Source organism: Gopherus flavomarginatus, chromosome 2, assembly GCF_025201925.1.
Source record: "Gopherus flavomarginatus isolate rGopFla2 chromosome 2, rGopFla2.mat.asm, whole genome shotgun sequence".
Lineage (NCBI taxonomy): Eukaryota > Metazoa > Chordata > Testudines > Testudinidae > Gopherus > Gopherus flavomarginatus.
This window is the reverse complement of record NC_066618.1, coordinates 225,217,004-225,240,569: the sequence shown is the minus strand read 5'-3', so window position 1 is coordinate 225,240,569 and position 23,566 is coordinate 225,217,004. Positions and strand designations below refer to the sequence as shown.

At 47.3% G+C, this 23,566-nt stretch overlaps 1 protein-coding gene across 4 annotated transcripts in view; it reads left to right on the top strand.

Annotated features, from left to right (window-relative positions):
* PRKDC (protein kinase, DNA-activated, catalytic subunit) overlaps positions 1-23,566 on the top strand; it is a 197,150-nt gene that overhangs the window by 141,483 nt on the left and 32,101 nt on the right. For all 4 annotated transcript variants that reach the window (XR_007772788.1, XM_050941897.1, XM_050941896.1 and 1 more), the window contains exons 63-72: positions 5,380-5,588; positions 6,104-6,242; positions 8,582-8,770; positions 9,416-9,640; positions 10,154-10,262; positions 11,224-11,335; positions 17,387-17,576; positions 19,861-20,035; positions 20,157-20,347; positions 22,976-23,156. Coding sequence is in view for 3 of the 4 variants with exons in the window: in XM_050941897.1 (XP_050797854.1) it covers positions 5,380-5,588; positions 6,104-6,242; positions 8,582-8,770; positions 9,416-9,640; positions 10,154-10,262; positions 11,224-11,335; positions 17,387-17,576; positions 19,861-20,035; positions 20,157-20,347; positions 22,976-23,156 (1,720 nt within the window). In the remaining variant the exon portion in view is untranslated. The remainder of the gene's footprint in view (positions 1-5,379; positions 5,589-6,103; positions 6,243-8,581; positions 8,771-9,415; positions 9,641-10,153; positions 10,263-11,223; positions 11,336-17,386; positions 17,577-19,860; positions 20,036-20,156; positions 20,348-22,975; positions 23,157-23,566) is intronic.

Below are 23,566 nucleotides of genomic sequence, written 5' to 3'. Positions count from 1 at the left end.
CTCCCTCCAGAATCAGAGGCGCTGGTACAGACGGAGCCCCCCGTGGACCCGCTCCTACCGAGGGTCTCCTCGTCGTCCTCCCCCAATGAGGCAGTGGCGGGAACGTCATCCTCCAGTCCCTCACCACTCTACCTCAGGGCGCACCAGGACCTCCTCAGGCGTGTAGCGCAAAACTTGAACTTGCAGGCTGAGGAGGTTTCGGAAATAGAAGATCCTGTGGTGAGCATTCTCTCAGCGGATGCTCCCACCAGAGTCGCCCTTCCCTTTATCAGGACTATTCAAGCCAATGCTAATACTATCTGGCAATCACCGGCCTCCATCCCTCCTGCTGCACGCGGGGTGGAGCGCAAGTATATGGCACCCTCCAAAGGATATGAGTACCTGCATGTCCACCCAACCCCGTGCTCCCTCGTCGTGCAGTCTGTGAACGAGAGGGAGCGCCACGGGCAGCAGGCCCCAGCACCGAAGTCCAAGGAGGCGAGGCGCATGGACCTGCTAGACCGGAAGGTCTACTCAGCGGGCGCCCTCCAACTCAGGGTCTCTAACCAACAGGCTCTCCTTAGCCGCTATGCCTATAACTCCTGGGTAGCAGCGGATAAGTTCAAGGAGTTGTTGCCTCAGGATGCGCGTCAAGAATTCGCGGCAATTCTTGATGAAGGCAAGAAGGTCGCAAGAACTTCGTTGCAGGCATCCTTGGACGTGGCAGACTCGGCTGCCAGAACTCTGGCTTCAGGGGTTACAATGCCCCGCATCTCCTGGCTACAGGTTTCTGGCCTTCCTCCAGAGCTTCAACACACCATCCAGGACCTCCCGTTTGAAGGTCAGGGCCTGTTTTCAGAGGAGACTGACTCCAGGCTGAAAAGCCTGAAAGACAATAGGGTCATCATGCGCTCTCTAGGGATGCACACGCCCGGGACGCAGCGCACACCCTTCCGGCCGCAACAGCAACAGCAGCGCCGGCCCTATCCCCAGTACCGCCAGCGGCAAGACTTTAGTAGATGCCGAAGCAGGAATGGCCGGTGCAGACAATCGGGCAACCAAGTGGGGCAGAATCAGGGCTCTTCTAAAGCCCCACCTGGCCCAAAACCTTCATTTTGAAGGTGCGCCCGAGGACGCTGTACCAGTTTCCCCCACGGATCCGTCCCCCCCGTTTTCCAACCGCCTTTCGTTCTTCCTCCCGGCGTGGACCCAAATAACTTCCGACCGTTGGGTCTTACGCACTGTGCAAATGGGATACCGTCTGCAATTTATTTCACTACCCTCCCTCCCGCCCCCCACCCTCGTCCCTCTTCAGGGACCCCTCTCACGAGCAATTCCTCCTTCAGGAGGTGCGGACACTCCTCGACAAAGGAGCTATAGAGGCAGTTCCGGAGAATGAGAAGGGCAAGGGGTTTTATTCCCGCTACTTTCTGATCCCCAAGGCCAAGGGAGGCCTCAGACCCATCCTCGACCTGCGGGAACTCAACAAACATATGGTGAAGTTGAAGTTCCGCATGGTATCCCTGGGGACCATTATCCCATGTCTGGAGACTGGTACGTCGCCCTCGACATGCAGGATGCTTATTTTCATATAGCCATTTTTCCGCAACACAGACGCTTCCTTCAGTTCGTGGTCGACCGCCACCATTATCAATTTGCGGTCCTCCCGTTTGGCCTCTCCACGGCCCCGAGGGTATTCACGAAATGCATGGCTGTCGTCGTCGCGTATCTTCGACGCAGTCGCATACACGTATTCCCCTACCTCGACGACTGGCTGATTCGAGGCACGTCAGAGTCGCAGGTCCGCAAGATCAGCAGACTCTTTGGAGCTTTGGGCCTCATTATCAATGTGGACAAGTCCACTCTGCTCCCCACGCAGAGGATAGAGTTCATCGGGGCCATTCTGAACTCCACCTTGGCCAGGGCCATTCTGCCGCTGTCCAGGTTCCAGACGCTGTCGGCCATCATTCGGCGTCTACAGATGGCTCCCTTGACCTCTATAAGGACGTGCCTAACCCTCTTAGGTCACATGGCGGCCTGCACCTTTGTTACGGGTTATGCGCGGCTTCGCATGAGGCCCTTCCAGTCCTGGCTTACCACTCAATACCGTCGGGCCAGGCATCTGCTGGACACGGTTATCACCATCCCCCAGGAGGTACTGGATTCCCTCTGGTGGTGGCTAGACCAGTCCGTAGTGTGTGCGGGGCTCCTTTTCATCCGCCCCAACCCTCAGTATCCCTAACAACGGATGCCTCAGACCCGGGCTGGGGTGCCCACCTCGGAACCCTGAGGACGCAGGACCAGTGGTCTCCTCAGGAAGTGGCCCTCCACTTCAACATACGGGAGTTGAGAGCGGTCCGCCTTGCTTGCCAAGCGTTTTCCCATCAGCTTCAAGGTCGCTGTGTCTCGGTATTCACCGACAAGACGACGACCATGTACTATATTAACAAGCAGGGCGGCACGAGATCCTCTCCCCTATGTCAGGAGGCAGTGCGGCTCTGGGACTTTTGTATAGCCCACTCCACCTCATGGTTTCCTTTCTCCCCGGAGTACGGAACACGCTGGCAGACCATCTGAGCAGATCCTTCCTTTCGCACGAATGGTCCCTTCGCCCGGACGTTGCCCTCTCACTCTTTCAGAGATGGGGTTGTCCACGGCTGGACCTCTTCGCATCCAGAGGGAACAGGAAATGCCAGATGTTCTGCTCCTTTCAAGGGCGGGAACCAGGGGTCGGTAGCGGATGCCTTCCTTATCCCGTGGACGACGCACCTGCTCTATGCGTTTCCTCCGTTCCCGCTTATCCACAAGGTCCTTCTGAAGGTGCGCAGGGGCAGGGCCCGCTTGATTATGATAGCTCCAGCATGGCCCAGACAACATTGGTATCCGATGTTGCTGGACCTGTCTCTGGCCGACCCAGTCCCCCTGCCCCTTTACCTGGACCTGATCACCCAGGACCACGGCAGGCTCTGTCACCCGGAACTCCCATCTCTACACCTCACGGCGTGGCTCCTGAGTGGCTGACCAGGTCGGAACTACGGTGCTCTACCCCTGTACGTCAAGTACTGCTGGGCAGCAGGAAACCTTCCACTAGAGCGACGTACTCGGCCAAGTGGAAGCGTTTCTCCTGTTGGTGCACGGAGAGGGGTTCCCTCCCTATGGAGGTTTCTATCGCCAGTATTCTTGATTACATCTGGTCCCTCAAGCAGCAGGGCCTGGCGATATCGTCCCTTCAGGTTCACCTGGCGGCTATGTCCACCTTTCATCCGGGGGAAGATGGCCGTTCGGTTTTCTCTCACCCTATGGTGACTAGATTCCTGAAAAGACTAGAACGTCTCTACCCCCAGGTTCGACCCCCTTCCCCTACCTGGGATCTCAACCTGGTTCTGACACGGCTCATGGACCCTCCATTTGAGCCTTTAGTGACTTGCTTCCTGCTCTATCTCTCCTGGAAGACTGCTTTCCTGGTGGCCATCACCTCAGCCAGACGGGTGTCAGAACTCCGGGCCCTCACAGTAGATCCCCCGTATACGGTCTTTCATAAAGACAAGGTGCAGCTGAGGCCACACCCTGCCTTTCTCCCCAAGGTGGTCTCAGCCTTTCACATCAACCAGGAGATCTTTCTTCCCGCCTTCTTCCCAAAGCCCCATTCGTCCCGCAGGGAGCAACAACTCCACTCGCTTGATGTCCGCCGGGCACTCGCGTTTTATGTGGAGAGGACCAAACCGTTCCGCAAATCCCCCCAGCTCTTCGTGGCAGTAGCGGACCGAATCAAAGGAGTACCCATTTCCTCACAGAGGATCTCCTCGTGGGTGACGTCCTGTATCAGGACCTGTTATGACTTGGCTCACACCCCTACGGGCCATGTGACTGCGCACTCCACCAGGGCACAAGCATCATCGATGGCTTTCCTCGCCCGTGTGCTCATCCAGGAGTTTTGTAGGGCAGCGACCTGGTCCTCTGTCCACACCTTCGCTTCTCATTATGCCCTGGTCCAGCAGTCCAGAGATGACGCTGCTTTCGGCTCTGCAGTGCTCCATGCCGCGACTTCTCACTCCGACCCCACCGCCTAGGTAAGGCTTGGGATTCACTTAACTGGAATGGATATGAGCAATTACTCGAAGAAGAAAAGACCGTTACTCACCTTTGTAACTGTTGTTCTTCGAGATGTGTTGCTCATATCCATTCCACACCCGCCCTCCTTCCCCACTGTCGGAGTAGCCGGCAAGAAGGAACTGAGGAGCGGGTGGGCTGGCAGGGGTATATATCAAGCGCCAAGGCTGCGCCACTCTAGGGGGCGACCTGCCGGCCCACTGGAGTTGCTAGGGTAAAAAGTCTTCCAACGAACGTGCACGCGCGGCATGCACACCTAACTGGAATGGATATGAGCTACACATCTCGAAGAACAACAGTTACAAAGGTGAGTAACCGTCTTTTCACTGGTCTGGTCAAATGTACATTTCTGGTGCTCTTTGGGACAGAGACTGCTTCTTCGTTTGCACAGTACTCAGCACAAAGGAGTCTGTTCTCTAGATACAAATATTAATCTCAAAGTTCTGGTGATCCCAGATACACTAGAAAGCAACAGAGAGTCCTGTGGCGCCTTGTAGACTAACAGACGAAACCCACGAAAGCTTATGCTCCAATAAGTCTGTTAGTCTATAAGGTGCCACAGGACTCTTAGTCTGAATCTGTAAAAAGCAACAAACATGGCTGCCCCTCTGATAGATACACTCGAGTTTCTCCAGGAGGTTTGGTTGGAGCCCTACAACCAAGCACCTTCGGAAATGTAGGACCAGCTACAGTAGCATTTTGTAGACAGGCACATCGATTCCTCTGTTTGAGTATCTCTCCCAAATTTAATCAGAATGATGGATTAGACAAGCATGTGGCTGGCATTTTTAGTCACCATTACCTCCAAAAGGCAGATTTTGGAATTAGTTCTCCTATCCATACAAGAACCACACTACCTTTGTCATAAGGAAAAGGTTATTCTTAGAGCTCCAGAAACCTTTCTGTCCAAGGTAAATTCCTCTTTCCACAGTTCCGGGAGAATAGTTCTCCCGTTGTTTTGTTCTAATCCTTGGAAAATTATGGCATAAATGGGCATTCCTTGAGCTCTAAAGATATGTCTCAAGCACATGGCATACATACACCAAATGTAGCCTGCTCATCTCATTCTATCCAAAATGCCTAGCTCTTAGGGCCTCAGAGTTGTTTGCAGGCAAGATGTAAAATTCCTGCACCATCTGGCATGCGAAAAACTATTCACAAAATCACTAGATACACCGGCCTCCTTCCAAACTTTCTTTCACTTTAGGAAAAGAAAACCAAAGATTTTCTCTCTAAAGCCTATTTCCAATACTTACAGGCCCGTTAACTGCCCATGTCTTTGTTTTACAGGAAATGAGTTACCAGCACAGAGAGCTGCTAGACCTCGACTCGGCCACTGTGAGCACTAGCTGCTTAGCCAGTTTACAGCAACCTGTGGGCATCCTGCTTCTTGAACAGGCTCTAACTCTTCTTTCTTCAGAAGAACCACCACGATCCAAACGAATGCGTGGAAGGGCAGAGCTCTCTCCAGATGTAATCAGATGGATTGAACTTGCTAAGTGAGTGCTTGTTTGGGCAGAAATTAATTGGGGTAGTTTTTATTCAAATTAAATCAGCCAAGAGTTCTAGTCATATATAAGGCTTGATTTTCATACTAGGTGTATTTTTAATATTTCTGAGCTAATTATTGACCTTTCAGGCAGGGCTCCTCCCATGTCATAAATCTTTTCCAACACATTCTCTGGTACAGATTCAACAACTTGGTTTCCAGTCCAGTTAAATGCTATGCTCTTGCAGGTGATTTCGGAGTAGTGTTTGCAGCATTGTTTAAGCATTTTTTGGCCAGAGTAAAGTTTACACAATCCACTATAAATTTATAATCTGGTAGAAGAATAATATCCATGCATCAGTAATGCATTCTATGCAGCCAGGCAGTTATAGAGCAGTAAGTTTGCATAGACTGTCTAACATGCATCAGTTTTAATACTGAAGTACTTTGTACCTGGATACTTTGCACTTGAATAGAAAGCTGTTCTTTTTCAAATAATTTTTTTTTGCCTTTTAACTTTACTAGGCTTTATCGATCTGTTGGAGATTATGATGTTCTTCGTGGTATTTTCAGTGGAAAGATTGGAACTAAGGAAATTACCCAGAATGCACTGTTAGCAGAGGCAAGAAGCGATTATGCTGAAGCAGCTAAACAATATGATGAGGTAAAAAACTACATAACAAATATAGTTTGTCTCCTCTCAGATTTTTTTTTAAGACACCTTTTTTTACTTCTGTCAATAAAAATTCTGAGACAGCATGTTGCTTTAAATCAGGGGTCGGCAACCTATGGCATGCCTGCCAAAGATGGCACACAAACCAATTTTTAATGGCACACTGCGGCCACCGCTGGCCCCGCTCAGCCTGCTGCTGAACCCCGGCAGCGAGCTGAGCGGGGCTGACGGTCGGGACCCTTGCAGGCAGCAGCATGCCATTAAAAATCCTGCCCGTCCCAGCCCGCTCTTCTCTGCCCCTGCCTACCGTGCTCTCTGATGGGGGCAGGAGGCAGAAGCAAGTTTGGTCTTGCCAGCTATTGCTGTAGGGCAGGCTCTACCAGCAGCCAAGCTTCCCCCTCCCCTGCCTCTTCCCCAGCGTGCTGCATGGTGCCCCGCCTCCTCTCCCTCCCTGCTGTCGATGGCCATTGTGAAGGAGGGGAGAAGAGGAACCCCAGCGCCCTCGCTGCTCAGACCAGAAAGGAGGCGGAGAAGAGGCAGGAGCGGGGTCTTGGGGAAGAGGAGGTGGTATCAGGGCGTATCCCTCTAGCCTCCTGCCATGAGCCACCCCCTGATCCCAGCCCACCCCCCAGCCCTCTGCCCTGACCCCTGCATCCCCCTCACACCCCAGCCTCCTGCACCCCCCCACCCCCTGCCCTGACTCCTGCACTCCCCACATATACCCAGCCCCCCCCATGCCCTGACTCCTGTACCCCCCTCACATGCCCCCAGCCCTCTGTCCTGACTCCTGCACCCTCCTCTCACACACCCTGCCCTGACTCCTGCACTCCCCACACATACCCAGCCCCCCTATGCCCTGACTCTTGCACATCCCACATCCTCACCCCCCCAACCCTGAGCACCAAATGGGAGCTCCTGCACACACACCCCATTCCCACCTGCACCCCTCACACCAAATGGGAGCTGCTCTGGTAAGCGCTCCACACCCAAACCTCCTGCCCCAACCCAGAGCCCCCTCCCTCATTCTAGCTCCTGGCCAGACCCTGCACCCCAACCCCCAGCCTGCTCCTTCACCCTCAGCCCTGTGCTCAGTGCACCCCCACCCTGAGCTCAGTGCAGAGAGAGCGGAAGAGAATGGACCAGAACCAAGGAGAAGGTAGGTACCCACTCTGTGTGGGCAGAGCCGGGACCCCAGACCAGCAGTGGGCTGAGCAGGGCCAGCAGCCGTTACCCTGGCTGGCAGGAGCCAGCAGACAGAACCTCAGACCGGTAGCAGGCTGAGCCGCTTAGCCCGCTGCTGGTCTGGGATCCCAGCTGCTGGCCCCACTCAGCCCGTCCTTGGTCTGAGGTCCTGGCCCCACTCAGCCTGTCACCGGTCTGAGGTTCTGGCTGCCGGACCCTTGCCAGCCGGGGTCCCGGCCGCAGGCCCCGCTCAGTCCACTTCCGGCCCAGGTGAAGGGAACCCCAGGTCGGCAGCGGGTTGAGCAGGTCAGCGGCATAAGATCAGCATTTTACTTTAATTTTAAATGAAGCTTCTTAAACATTTTGAAAACCTTGTTTACTTTACATACAACAGTAGTTTAGTTATATAATATATATAGACTTATAGAGAGAGGACTTCTAAAAAATGTTAAAATGTATTACTGGCACGTGAAACCTTACATTAAAGTGAATAAATGAAGACTTGGCACACCATTTCTGAATGGTTGCAGACCCCTGCTTTAAACGTTCTTTTATTTGGTTCACTTCATTATATGAGTCAAGATCCATAAAAGATACTTGGTCAAATGCAATGTAAATAACAGTTCATAACAGACAGTGCTTATTGAGACAAATTTTCAAGTTATCCATTGTTGTCACACAACTTTACAGGCATAAATCAATATAGTTTCAATACACACACACAAGATCATTAGAGAATAGAAATTAAGTGCTTATGGTCTGCACATATAAGTTCTATTTGGGTTCACAAGTTGATAATCATTAAAAAATATGTGTGGAAATGATTTTACCTACAGAATGTTTGTGTCTAAATGAAAGCTGGAAAAATGCAGCTCTTTGCAAATGCAGGTTAACTGAAGCTCACATCTGAGCTGAGTTTTATATGTTAAAGGTGTGACTGATGTACATTTTCAAGAATTCTTTGGAACATTTTCTTGGGTCCTATTTGCTGGTTAAACACAAGTGCTGATAAAGGAATAAAATATTGTCATGCAACAGTGAAAACATTATGGGTTCTCCTGAAGGTGTTCAGCTAGAATAGTAAAAAATATCGTAATATTGCAGCTCAGAACCTACTTGTTTTTTTTCATCTGACATTCCTTTTCTAGGCTCTCTCTAAACAAGACTGGTTGGATGGTGAACCTAGTGAAGCAGAAAAGGATTTCTGGGAACTTGCGTCTCTTGAATGCTACAATCATCTGACAGAGTGGAAGTCACTGGAGTATTGTTCCACTGTTAATATTGATAGCGGACAACCTCCAGACCTAAACAAAACGTGGAGTGATCCATTTTATCAGGTTTGTGAAATCATTGCTAGATTAGAGTTGATATCACACTGATTGCATTTGTACAGGGACCTTTACTGAGGTGCCTTGATTAGGGATAGAGGTAAAGTGACTTGATCACAAAGGTACTTTGCACAATTTAGATGAGTTTTCTTATAAAAATTACAGTCAACAGTAATTAAAGAAACTATTTTTTGCTATTCTGTAGCGTCTCATGTTGTCCTTTAGTCCCATGACTCAGAAAATGGCTCCAGCCTGATCACCTTGTCCTCTTTGCACTCGTCATGCTGCTGTCATTTATTTTTCTCTTCCTCCTGTATTTGGAGGATCCCACAGAATTTATTTTGAAGCTGATAAGAAATGCCAAGCACCAGTACCTTTGCAACTGCATAAGCCCACCAGAAGAGGGTGCTGTGTGACTTGTTGGGTGATCAGAGTCAAGCTGAAAAAGGTTAAGATACGCTGAAAAGTATAATTACATTTTGGTGAAATATGTTAGTCGTTTCCTAATTTGAAAATCTTTAGGCCTGTAGCAAATGGAACCAGGCCCCTATATGTCTTGCATGTGGTTCTACATCACCAGCAACAGATGGCAGAAGTGCTTATTCAGTATCCTGCCCTGGGAGTAAAGATACTTTTTTCTTTTTTCCTCTGTAGGAAACCTATCTGCCATATATGATACGGAGTAAGTTGAAATTACTGCTCCATGGGGGCAATGACCAGTCCTTGCTGACCTTCATTGATGAGGCTATGAAGATAGAACAGAGGAAAGCCCTTATAGAAATGTATTACAGCCAAGAGCTGAGTCTTCTCTACATTTTGCAGGATGACTTTGATAGAGCCAGATATTACATCAGCAGTGGCATGCAGGCCTTCATGCAGGTAACAAAGCTGCTGTGACATGTCTGCTGTGATTCTCTGTAGGAAGTCATGTCAGGTGCAGCCCTTGCTGCTACTGGAACATCGCTTCAAGATAAAAATATAAAGGATGGAATTTGGACCCCCTTGAAGTGAATGACAAAACTTCCATTGACTTCCCTGGTGTCAGAATTTCACCCCAGGGACTTAAGAAATGGAAACAGCTATCCGGTGCAACATGCCTACCCTATTTTGGGGGTGTCTTACTCCTTTCTTTCAGTTTATTCACTCTGTCCCCTCTTCTTCCCTAGAATATCGTACTGAGTTTATTCAGCCTAGTTCACTGATGTTTCATTTTGAAAACCTCTAACTAGCGTAAATTGATACTGGTTGGTTTTATGCATCTTTTCTAAGGATAGTCTGAATCACAATCTAGTTGAGCATAGCACATAGAGAGATCGGTTATTTTTCTGCTCTACAGTGCTCTAAATAAAAACATGGTAAGAAATCACTTAAAAATCATTCTCCTTCTCCTAGAACTATTCCAGTATTGACACTCTGTTACACCAGAGTCGACTAACAAAGCTGCAGTCTGTCCAAGCTTTAACAGAAATACAGGAATTCATCAATTTTACAAGCAAACCAAGTAAGATATTTTCCCCACAGTATTTTTCTCTTATTTTGTGTATATACATTGTGGCATTCACCTTTTTGTTTTTGGGAAGAGTGGGTGTAGTTATTTTCACATGTCAAAAGACTCTGAATCTGTGTCTGATATAGTGAAGATATTTTTTAAAAGGGTCATTCACTATGTTATGTTTTATCTTTCTAGCCCTTGCAATGAAATCTTTCCATGATGATTTAAAATAGAAATGATCTCTTTAAAATTGCCAAGAAGGCCAACAGCATACTGGGCTGTATTAGTAGGAGCATTGCCAGCAGATCGAGGGAAGTGATTATTCCCCTCTGTTCGGCACTGGTGAGGCCACACCTGGAGTGTTGTGTCCAGTTTTGGTCCCCCCACTACAGAAGGGATGTGGACAAATTGGAGAGAGTCCAGTGGAGGGCAACGAAAATGATTAGCAGGCTGGGGCACATGACTTACAAGGAGAAACTGAGAGAACTGGGGTTAATTTGTCTGCAGAAGAGAAGAGAGAGGGGAGATTTTATAGCAGCTTTCAGTGACCTGAAGGGGGGTTCCAAAGAGGATGGAACTTGGCCTTTCTCAGTGGTGGCAGATGATAGCACAGGGAGCAATGGTGTCAAGTTGCAGTGGGGGAGGTCTAAGTTGGATATTAGGAAACACTATTTCACTAGGAGGGTGGTTAAGCACTGGACTGGGTTACCTAGGGAGGTGATGGAATCTCCATCCTTAGAGGTTTTTAAGGCCCGGGTTGACAAAGACTTGACTGGGATGATTTAGTTGGTGTTGGTCCTGCTTTGAGCAGGGGGTTGGACTAGATGACCTCCTGACCTTAAAGTCTATGAGTCTATGAGGTCTCTTTCAACCCTGACATTCTGTGATTCTAAACATCATGGTTTGACTCCCTACATTTTCACATTACCTCCATGCAGCCTTTTCTTAAAGTATTTTTAATTGATTTTAGGCAGCTTAGCTTCTCAAGTTTCTCTTAAGAGACTTCTCAGAATTTGGACAAGCAGATATCCAGATGATAAAATGGACCCCATGAACATCTGGGATGACATCATTACAAACCGGTAAGATGAAACACTTGTCTGTTAACTATGAGTGTACATGTTAGATAAGCTTGCTATATTCCTGATGTTGCCTGTAGAAATTCTTGGTTGGAATCCAGCACTTGGTGATTTCTAAGTTCTATTATGTCTTGCCTTTCAGATGGAACAAATTGTTTTCGTATTACTAACATATGGAGAGGAGCAAAGGGCAGACAGGATGGGTAGTTGGATAAGAGGATGTTTTCATATAAATAGTGTAGTTAGCAGATTAGACCAATAGCCTAAAGCTTAAAATTGTTTGTCATCCATCAATAGCTAGGTACACTGTAAGGAAATCAGGATTATAAATTAAAACTTCTGCCAGCTAGCAATCCTCAGCCCAATTCTTCAATCCTTACATATGTTGAGGAGTACGTGGGTGAATAGTCACATTTATCACAATGGGACTACTCTCTAAGTGCCCCTCTACATGAGTACAAGTCACAAAAATGGGCCCTCAGTTACCAGATGTCTTTAAACAGCTAGAAGTTTTAACAAGGTTTTATACAAAGAACCCAACCCCGGTCATCACCATGTTCTTCAGGTATTTATGTGACTGTCCTATACTATAACCAAAACGTCTGCTATGCAACAGTTACCTGAAATGGCTGATCCTTGAGAGACTTTCTTTAGTCAAGCTCTCAAGAGGCTCAGATGCTTTCTCTAACCTTTTAACTTCTCTCTCCTCCCCATAATATTTCTCCACATCTTCTTCTTTCTCTCAATGCAACTTCACATCACTTTCCTTTCCTCAGGGTATGTCTACACTATGAAAGTAGGTTGATTTTTAGAAACCAATTTTATACAGACAATTGCGTATGTGCACACGAAGCATGTTAAGTCAGCGGAGTGCGTCCTCACTACTGTGGCTAGTATCGATTTACAGAGTGGTGCATTGTGGGTAGCTATCCCGCAGTCTCAGCTGCCCATTGGAATTCTGGATTAAACTCTCAATGCCTGATGGGGCAAAAACATTGTTGTGGGTGGTTTGGGGTACATGTCATCAGCCCCCTTCCCTCCATGAAAGCAACGGCAGACAATCGTTGCTTGCCTTTTTTCCTGGGTTACTCGTGCAGACACCATACCACGGCAAGCATGGAGCCTGCTCAGCTCACCTTTACCGTACATCTCCTAGGTGCTGCTGGCAGATGCAGTACTGCATTGCTGCAGAGCAGCAGCTCCTTGCCTTTGCGGCAGATGGTGCAGTAGGACTGATAGCTGTCGTACATCTCCTGGGTGCTCCTGGCAGACCTTGATGAGGCCAATCAGGGGTGCCTGGACAGGCACGGCTATCCTCCTCTTAGAGCATGGAATGGGAGGTCCAAGTCATTCTCTTCAAGTTTCATCTCTTGGAGATTCAGTCCTGCCTAGACTATCATGCAAGCTGGAGGCTTCTGCCTCAGGCTGCTCTCCCAGCTGGAGGCACTGCGTGGTCACACCTACCCCAGCCTATCCCTTGCTCCCATGGCTCATGAAGCCTGGACAGTAGTAAGAAGCAGTTCAGCTATAGGCTGAGCAAGTTCAGAATGGTGGTAGAATGTGCCTTTGGACATTTAAAAGCTCACTGGTGCTGTTTGCTGACTAGGTCAGACCTCAGCGCAACCAACATTCTCATTGTTATTGCTGCTTGCTTTGTGCTCCATAATATCTGTGAGAGTAAGAGGGAACATTTATGGCAGGGTGGGAGGTTGAGGCAAATCTCCTGGTATCTGATTTTGAGCAGCCAGACACCAGAGTGATTAGAAGTGCACAGCAATGTGCGCTGCACATCAGAGAGGCTTTGAAAAGCAGTTTCATGACTGACCAGACTTCGGTGTGACAGTTGTGTGTGTTTTTCCTTGATGCAAACCCACTCCCTGTCTTGATTTTAATTCCCTGTAAGCCAACCACCCTCCCCCCTTCGAAATAAAGTAACTATTTTTTTGAAACCATGCATTCTTTTATTAATTTAAAAAAAAAAAAAAGAGAGAGATAACGGACAAGGTATCCTGGGTCGGGTAGGGGAGGAGGGAAGGACAAGGCCACATAGCTTATTGTAGCCACACTAAAAATCAAATTGTTTGAATGACGCCTTCTGTTCCTTGGGCCATCCTCTGGAGTGGAGTGACTGGGTGCCCGGATCTTCTCCTATCCCCACGTTCTTGGGCGTCTGGGTGAGGAGGCTATGCAACATGGGGAGGAGGGGAGGCGGTTATATAGCAGATGCAGTAGGGGTCTGTGCTCTTGTTGGCTTTCCTACAGCTCCAACAGATACTTCATCATGTCCGTTTGCTCCCCCATTAGCCTCAACATTGCGTCCTGCCTCCGCTCTTCGCACTCACTTGTTTCCTGGCCTCTGCCACTGAATGCCTCCATGCTTTAAGCTGTGCCCTATCAATGCAAGAGGACTGCATGAGCTCGGAAAGCATGTTATCACGAGTGCGTTTTCTTTGCCTTCTAATCTGCAATAACCACAGGGACAGAGATGATAGGGGGAGTGTAAAAACATTCTGCGCTCTACGATTCTGGAGGGACTGTATGGTCACCTGTGCTGCTGAGTTTGCTATGCTGACCAAACAGGAAATAAAATTCAGAAGTTCGTGGGGCTTTCCCTGTGTACCTGGCTAATGCATCAGAGTTCAAAGTGCTGTCCAGAGCCGGTCACAGTGGAGCACACTGGGATAGCTCCCGGAGCCCAATCCGTTGATTTGTGCCCACGGTACCCCAAATTTGACCTAGCAAGGTCAATTTTAGCGCTACTCCCCTCGCCAAGGAGGAGTACAGAAGTCGATTTTAAGAGCCCTTTAAGTCGACGGAACAGGGTTTGTTGTGTGGACTCATTCATTTTAAAATCGACTTAAGGCGGCTAAATTCGACCTAACCCCGTAGTGTGGACCAGGGCTCAGTCTTTCATCATTACCTCTCTGAGCCAAATAAGTGCCTTAAAATTTGCTGATTATAGAGTCTCAGCAGGCTTGGCAGTGTTTGTTCAACCAGGAGCCAAAACCTCCTAGGCAAAGGAGCTTACTTAGGTTAGAGGTGAACCAAAACACATTTCATATTTTATCCTTTGGGAAAGCCTCAAAACTTACAAGCTTTGGAGAGTTGCCAGACTGCTGAAAGCTTGCGATGAGCTATTAAGATACCCACTTGTGTCTTCTCTTAAATTAGGCTATAAGGCTCTTTGGGACAGGGACTGTATTTCTATGGTGTTTACACAGCACCTAGCATAGAGCCAGACTGTGATACCCAGACTCCCATTTAATAACAGTTTATATCAGGAGTCAGCCACCTTTTCAGAAGTGGTGTGCCAAGTCTTCATTTATTCACTTCAATTTAAGGTTTTGCGTGCCGGTAATTCATTTTAATGTTTTTTAGAAGGTCTCTCTTTATAAGTCTATATATTATATAACTAAACTATTGTCGTATGTAAAGTAAACAAGGTTTTCAAAATGTTTAAGAAGCTTCATTTAAAATTAATTTAAAATGCTGATCTTACACCGCCAGCCTGCTCAGCCTGCTGCCGGCCTGGGATTCCATTCATCTAGACCAGCAGCGGGCTGAGCGGGGCGGGCGCCCAGCTGGCCTGGGGCCGGCAGCCAGAACCCCAGACTGGCAGCGGGCTGAGCGGGGCCAGGGACTGGAAACTGGGACCCCAGACCGGTGGCGGGCTGAGCAGGGCCAGCAGCCGGGACCCCAGACCGGCGGTGGGCTGAGCAGGGCCAGCGGCCGGGACCCCAGACTGGCGGCCGGCTGAGCAGCTCAGCCCGCTGCCAGTCTGAGGTTCCATTCACGGGCTCCTGCCAGCCAGAGTCCTGGCTGCGGCCCCGTTCAGCCCGCTGCCAGTCTAGGGTCCTGGCTCTGCCCACACAGAGTGGGTACCTACCCTCCCTGGTTCTGGCCCATTCTCTTCCTCTCTCTCTGCACTGAGCTCAGGGTGGGGGTGCACTGAGCACAGGGCTGAGAGTGAAGGAGCAGGCAGGGGGTTGGGGTGCAGGGTCTGGCCAGGAGCTAGAATGAGGGAGAGGGGGCTCAGGGTTGGGGCAGGAGGTTTGGTTGTGGAGCGCTTACCTGGGCAGCTCCCATTTGGTGTGAGGGGTGCAGGTGGGAATGAGTGTGTGTGCAGGAGCTCCCATTTGGTGCTCAGAGTGGGGATGTGTAGGGTTTGCAAGAGTTAGGGCATGGGGTGTGCAGGGGGCTGGGGATGTGTGGGGAGTGCAGGAGTCAGGGCAGGGTGTGTGTGAGGAGGGTGCAGGAGTCAGGACAGAGGGCTAGGAGTGTGAGGGGGGATGCAGGAGACAGGGCATGAGGTGCAGGGGGATGGGTATGTGTGGGAGGTGCCAGAGTCAGGGCTGGGGTCGTGGCGGGGGGGTGTTGCAGGGGGCTGGAGTGTGAGAGGGGTGCAGGGGTCAGGGCAGAGGGCTGGGGGGTGAGCAGGGATCGGGGGGTGCTCCCAGCCCCCTGCCCTGAGTGGCTCACGGCAGGGGGATGGAGGGATACGCCCTGATTCCACCCACCTTCCCCAAGGCCCCGCTCCTGCCTCTTCTCCACCTACTTCCCAGTCTGAGCAGTGAGGGTGCTGGGGCTCCTCTTCTCCCCTCCCTCACAGGGGCCATCGGCGGCAGGGAGGGAGAGGAGATGGGGCATGAAGCAGCACGCTGGGGAAGAGGTATGGGAGGGGGAAGCTTGGCTGCTGGTGGAGCGTGCCCTACAGCAGCAGCCGGCAGGACCAAGCTGCTTCTGCCTCATCCCCAGCAGAGAGAGCGGTAGGCAGGGGGTGGAGAAGAGCAGGCTGGGCCAGGCAGGATTTTTAATGGTTCGGCAGTGGGCTGAGCGGGGCCAGCGTCGGCTGCAGCGTGCAATTAAAAATCGGCTTTCGTGCTGTCTTTGGGTCATGTGCCCTAGGTTGCTGACCCCTGGTTTACATGGTAAGCAGTCCCATTGAAGTTGATGGGCCTACTTATGGAGTAAGGTACTAGTCACTGTGAGTAAGGATATCTAAGTGGGTCCCTTGATAGTGACTGGAGTCTCAGGGCACTACTGTAATACAACTCTTAAAGGGCACTTATGTAAACCTAAATAAGGTTTGCAGTTGGGTCAAAGTTAGACATGAAATATAGGCTAGTGCTAGAGCTGGTCAGGATTTTTCCAGTGAAACAGAGTTTTACTGGGAAATGCCGGTTTACTGAACCTGAAGTGTGTCACAGCAGCATCTCTGATTTGACGAACTTTAATTGAATCATAGGCAGGTTTCCAAGGGAACTCTGCTTGGTTTCATGGAAGGCTGCTGGGGAGCCTGGGCTTCTAGGGTCCATGGCTCTGGGCAGCCCCACCGTGCAGACTGCTCCCTGGTCAACTGGCTTCCAGGACCCACTCACTTGAAAGACTTGGAGCCAGCAGGCCCAGATGTCTGGAAGTTCTGCAGCCCCCAGTCAGGGGTGTGCATATAGTGGGGCTGCCCTGGACCCCCAGAGGCTGGGAACCCTGGCAGCTGCTGACTGTAATTGACATGATTCTTGTCAGCTTCACCACTGCTCTTTGAAATACTGAAATTGTCCATGAATCCCAAGTTCCAGTCAGCTCTAGCTGGCATTTATAGTTTATAAGCCAGTCAACATGTTTCTTACAGTTATGCTGGCATCAGGGCAAGGGCTATAGGTTTGTCTTGGTACATTTAGGGTAATATTCTAGTAAAAATGTAATTATGAACATTTTCTAGCACCTAAACTTCATAGTCTCCAATAAAAATCCTAACCCAGTAGCCAGGATTAAAAAATGAAATATGTGTAAGGGACACCATTTCAAGACCTCGGGGTACTCATTAGGTCACCCTGGTTGTGACTGTTAATTCTATTAGTTGAATATGCCTCTCCTTACTGAAGAGGATCACAATCACTAATAATAATGACACGAGTCAGTGATTGAAGCCGCTTAGCCATATTTACCAGTGGGAAATATGGCAGCATTGAATATGATCAAGGAGAGGAAGGTTTGAAATCACCTGTGTGCTTCCCACTATATATTAATATCTTATTTACTTTCACCATTGTGCAGGTGTTTCTTTCTTGGAAAAATTCAGGAGAAACTGCCTAACATTCAGGCTGATGATAGTATGGAGGTGGATGGAAGAGGAGATGTTGGTGACAAAATGGAAACAGATATGCAGGAAGAAGACATTCATTCAATGATTAGAAGCTGCAAATTCAACATGAAAATGAAGATGATAGAGAGTGCCCGGAAACAGGTGATTCGTCACTGTCTGGTAGTGCTTGATTCATCAAAAAAACATAGCTATTAGAACTGGAAAAGACAGATTAGGTTGTCCAGGTCATACTGCTGCCAATGCAGGATTTCCCCCCACAGTATGTTCTTGAATGCCTGGGGAAGCCTGGTTCCTTTTCTACTGAACTGTAGATGACTACTGTTAATTAACAACTTTTCTAAAATGTGCTATTTCAGGAAATGTGCCCAAAGGGCTCTTTTTGTTCACCAGATGCTCCTGGTACTTTCCAGAACAAATAAATAAAACATCAGAAATGTTATAGTTGTGGGCCGGTGGGGGGCGTGTCTGTGCAAGTAAAAGTAGCATAATGTATCGCATTTTAAAGCTCTTTAATTTCATGCATTTGTATTTCTAACAACATACTTTGATTTGTAAATTTACTAGCGCATAAGATAAATGTTCTGTATAAAACAATACAGACCAAACTGAGATTGAACCAATATCACTTACCTTGCCCCACTCACTAACACTGAAACGCTTTGTTTCTTCTTGTATAACATTAATAGATATTGTGGCCAGTGTTTGTCTAAAGTTAGCAACGAGGGGCTAGATTCACAAAGGGACTGAGGCATTGTGATACTCCATGCCACCATGCCTAACTTCTAGGTACCTAGAAAATAACTGAGATTCACAAAGCCTGAGCTAAGTTCTCAGGCAGCCTATATGATGAATGGAGTGACACAGGCACCTAAAAATAGGATTCACAAAAGCCAGCATGCTAGGATGCTCCTTGCCTAAGCTAGCCAATGGGAGATGCTAAGGCAAATGGAGAGTGTCTCAAACCCCAAACCTCTCAGGGAGTACAGCATCTAAGTCTGGACTGCCGGGAGGTGCCTTCCTCTACCTGGGAGTCTCAGCTGCAAACCCTCTCTTGGAGTTAGGCACCTACATCATTTTTGCAAGACGCCAGGGATGGGGGGAGAAGGAGGGGCTCTCATAACTTTTAGCCCAGTGGCTAGAGCACTCCCCTGGGATGTGGCTGACCCCAGGTTCAAGCTCTTCCCCCCCCCGACCCCCATCCTCCCCCACTCTTGAAGGGGAGAAGGGATCTGCCACCACCTCTCAGGCAAGTGCCCTGACCATTGGGCTATGGGATATTGTTATGTGGGACTCCGTCAGTCTTGCCTTTTGAAGCTTTTCCTCTCTGGAAAAATAATTAGTCATTAGAGTAGGGAGACTGGATCCTGGGACTCCCACATCCTGAGTGAGTGCTCAAACCACCAGGCTCTCTCTCACTTTCTGGCCTAATGACACTCTAATTATTTATCCACAATGGAACTGCTTCTACAGGAGAGAGACTGAGGGAGGGCCATATCAGAATATTCTGTACCTAATGATTGGGGCCCTCACTTGCCGAGCTCTTGAACTGGTTTTCCATGTTCCATATGAATATCATAAAGACTGAGCTAAGTCCCATTGTCTGTTTTATGTGAGCTTACCTGTGGGGCTGAATCCAGCAGGCAAGCGCTGAGCCTGTTTACCAGCTCAGGCCCTGTATGTTAGTTAGGTGGAGGAACACCTGTTTTTCCCCAGGTTGTGCATCACACTGGGGCTCAGGTGTCCAGATGTCTAGAATGGAGCAGAGGTTCTCATACGCAGAGGCAGAAACACAGGTGCCTAGGGAACTTTTACTGCAAAAAATTAGGCGCCAAGTGAGTTAAACATCTACAAGATTCAGCAGCAGTTGAGCTGTGGGAGTTTTGTTAATACCAGTGGTGTCTGATCCTGGGATCTAGGCACCAAAAGTAGAAGTTAGGCACCTAAATCCTTTCTGAATCTAACCCTAAGTGACCTGTTCCTCAGAAGTGCTGAATACCCAAAGTCTCCATTGAGATCAGTGGGAGTTGTGGTACTCAGTACCTCTGAAAGTCAAACTATTTATTAATGGATCTAAAGATAGATTTAGAGACCTAATTTTAGATATCAAGTTGGAATATGTTGACGTGGTGACCTCTGATTTTAAGTAGGATATGAGTTAAAAATGACTGAAGATAGATTGATAAAGATAAAAAAATACACAAACAAATACTTCCATTAGCACATGCCTGTTTTTCACACCGAGCCCACCTGGCATTGGAGCCCCTCACACTTTGCTGGAATTTCCGGAACCTTTCCTGATATACTTTGTGAATCTCGTAATGGCTCTTGCAAAATCCCTGGATCTTTTCATTTGCTGCAAACAGTTTTTTATTTCCCCTTCTTCTAATGCATTATTAAACATTCCCATTTTGATCTGTTAATGTAGAACAGCTTCTCCGTTGCCATGAAGCTTCTGAAGGATCTGCACAGAGAGTCTAAAACCAGAGAAGACTGGCTCTTGAGATGGAATCACAGCTATTGCCGCTTTAGTCATAGTCGCAGTCAGAGCCAGAATAGTCCTGAACAAATGCTCACTGTGTTGAAAACCATCTCTTTACTGGGTAATCATTTTATCTATTCATACTCCATTGATGCAGAACTCATGCTATGGATTCTCTTCCTGTTTGTAATGGGAATCCATTTTACTGCCAAATTATCAACTTTGTTTCTGAATTCCAACAGATGAGAGCAAATCTGACTACCTGAGTAAGAACATAGTGGCCTTCCGCAACCAAAACCTTCTGCTGGGTACCACTTACTATATTTTGGCCAGTGCCCTTAGCAAAGATCCAGGATGTCTTGAAAAAATTGAGGAAGAAAAAGCTAGAAAAGTCCTGATGCTTTCTGGAGAGAGGCCTGAAAATTCTGAGAAGGTAAATGAGAAGGGAAAGGAGCTTCTTACTCATTGCTGTGGATTGCTAATTTTGTTATGTACTTCATTAACTCAGTTACATTAAGCCCATGTTACTACAGTAAACCCATGCTAGTACTCTCTGCTGCTAGCATGGATTTCTCCAATGAGCTGCAGCTGTGAGAGTAGTGCTGCAGCTGCTGTTAGTCTGACCTGGGCCCCACATAGTCAGTCATGGGCTCCAGACGGTCTCGTCCCACTCACTGCTGGAAAGGAGATTCCAGGCCCCGAACTCCCACCAAAATGCTAAAGTAAAACTTGTGGAAGCAGGTTTGAAACTGCTGTGTCCAGAGCCTCCATGATTGTGCTAATGTTTGTCCCTACCAACATCTTACATGGAGGAAAGACGTCTGTCCGAGAGCATGTGCATGCACAAGGGCAAGAAGGGTGTGGGAGCAGAGGCCAGCCTGATAGTTGAATGGATGGTGCTCTTTGATATCCATGCTGACATCAGGCAGGGCTGGTCGCATGAATCTCCCATGAAGATCGTCACTTCCTAATATTAATATAGCTAATTTTCTATTTATTTTAATGATTGCTTAGTCATTTTAATGATCAGCCATAGTTAGGAGTAAAAAAAAGTAAAAATTTGTCCCATTGTCCTTTGCCTTAATTGAGCAGGAGTACAATATAAAGAGCACACAATTGGAGACCCTACCAGATCTTCAAATGTATGTATTCAGAGTTGTTCAAGATGCCCCAGAACTGAAGTTATGTCTTTCAAAGGGATCCAAACGGAGAGTTAAACTGCGTATATCAATTTATATCTGCTGATCTTGATAGCTACCCTCTATTAAGAGCCTTGGGAGTAACTACAGTCAGAATGAACAAACACTGTTACTTGTCTCTCTAGGAGCAAGTACAATCTGTAAATGAACAGTGTCAATACAACAAGGACAAAAATTAGTATAAATATTTCATAAATGAAGTTAAAAATGATTGTGCTAGTTACTCTACCAGAATGAATGACAACATTCTTTATAATGAGCTGTTGAAAAGAGCATGAAATCTCTTCTATAGCACCTTTCACTGTGATCCTTAAAAACTAAGAAAGATCAGATTATTTGAGAGACCTCCAGAAAGATACTGCAGGAAGTGGTGTCCGTAATTTTGTGGATGATTCTGTTCCCTCTGAGTCAGTATTTAACCAGTGTCCCAGCATGGTAGTAGAGGGCATTCTACTGCCTTCTGGATGAGATACCAAACTGAGATAACATGATACCTTCTGCAAGACCTAAGGGTGTTAACACTTGTCTCCTGACCAAATTCCAACTTCAGTAATTTCTCTTTGCCTACATAAAATTCACAATGTGGTTTTTTTGTTTATGTTTTGATTCCCTCCCTCCCCGAAAACAAATAAGGGAAGAACAGAAAAGATGAACGAATGGAAAGGGAAGAAAGGAAGTGGGAGTAGGGCGGAGAAAGCAGAGTGACATCTCGGTTTCCATCTACTAGAAATTAATCAAACGTTTTTCAAAAGTTAGACCAAGTCTTTTCAAATTTGTCTGAAGTAAGTCCCTTTCTCCAAATTGTTACCTGCCAGGTCAGCCAAGTTGCTGAGCCAAGCTTCTGTCCCTGGCCACAGTCTACTCTTTCATCTGAGGTAATATGAATCATTTTGCTACAGGCACAGCTCTAGAAAACCAAGCTTTCCATGAGTTGTTGACTTTCCAAGATAATGGGATATATCACGAAATACAGTTCTAGGAAGTGATTTTTAAGGAGATGCATGTTATCTCATTAGTCCTCCCGCCTGCTTCTAGCCAAAAGGATTATATCCTGGGACTGTCCTAAAAAAATTCACAGTGTAGTTTATATGGAATACAGTATTTTTCACTTGCTGTTCCTAAACTGTTGGGTGGTATAGCTGAATACTGCTAAACAGCTGGCACATATCTGCCAAGGAGGTGATAGCATTGGTAAATGAAGGAATCTGTATGCAGAGTTTAGATAAGTTTGTTTGTAAAATGCTTTGTAAATTATTTCTTCCATTAAGTACATTGTACTAGAGAAATCTGGGATGACTACCTTGTGCCTCAGTTCTCATAACAGAAGAAACACAATTTGTATATAAATAAAGGTTTAAAACTAGAGCTGGGCAAAGAGCTTTTTAACAAAACAAACAAAAATCCCCCACTTATTCTCATGAACATTCATTCAAACTAAAAAACTTAATTTTCTTCAACTGTGTTTGTGTCTCTTTCATGTTAACTGTTTGCAAATAGTCTATTGAATGAGTTTACTGGCTTGGAAATACCAAATTGTAGAGAATGTTCACAGAAAGTGAATTTTAAACTAGTAAATGTGACTTGCATTGGAAGCCCCAATCTAAGACTTATGCCTGTCCAGACAGGGAACAGAACTAATACCATGTGATCTGTGTATCCAATACAGCTCAAATTTCAAATATTGAATACTTGCAGCCAAGAAAGATCTACCGATCAAGAACTATTCACATCAAGTATTTAACAAATACATGCTCAGTCTTCATTTGCAAATAGAAAAAGAACTAGATTTGTTGAATATTCACCATGAACTATTTGCTGAACTCTCCTTGTTATTGTGGCGTCCGCTTATGGTTGAATTTCAGGTGATAGCAGGTCTGAACAAGAAGGCTTTCCAGCACTTCAGCACTGCAGTGAGGAAGGCTGAGGAAGAGGTGCAGTCTCACTCTATGGAGCACGTAGACCTGACTGGAGTCATAGATGCTTACATGACTTTGGTTGATTTCTGTGACAAGCATCTCCGTAAAGAGGAAGAAGGTTCATATGGTGAGTCAGAAATTAAAATATTTTTCTCATCCTGCTGTTATGCAAATTTCAGATGAGAGATTGCCAAAAGAGAGCATTCAAATGCGAGGGCTAGAGGTGGGCCATTTAAAAAGAAAATATTATTGTACATGGAAGAATTTATAAGAGGTGGTGTTTAATAGCAAGCAACTCCCTCCTGTTGTGGAAGATTTACCTAAAATACATCAGGTTTCATCCTGCTCCTGAAATCCCAGCAGGTTATATGGCTTGGATTTAAATGTAAACAGATTATCCTCAACTTTGATGTTATTTACATCCTTTTTGTTCTTTCTGACAGCTCCTTCTGACTTCACCATTAGTGAGTCATGAGGTCTCCATCTTACTGGAGGGATATGCATCCTATCCAGCAGATGCTCCTCTTGTTCATTCCC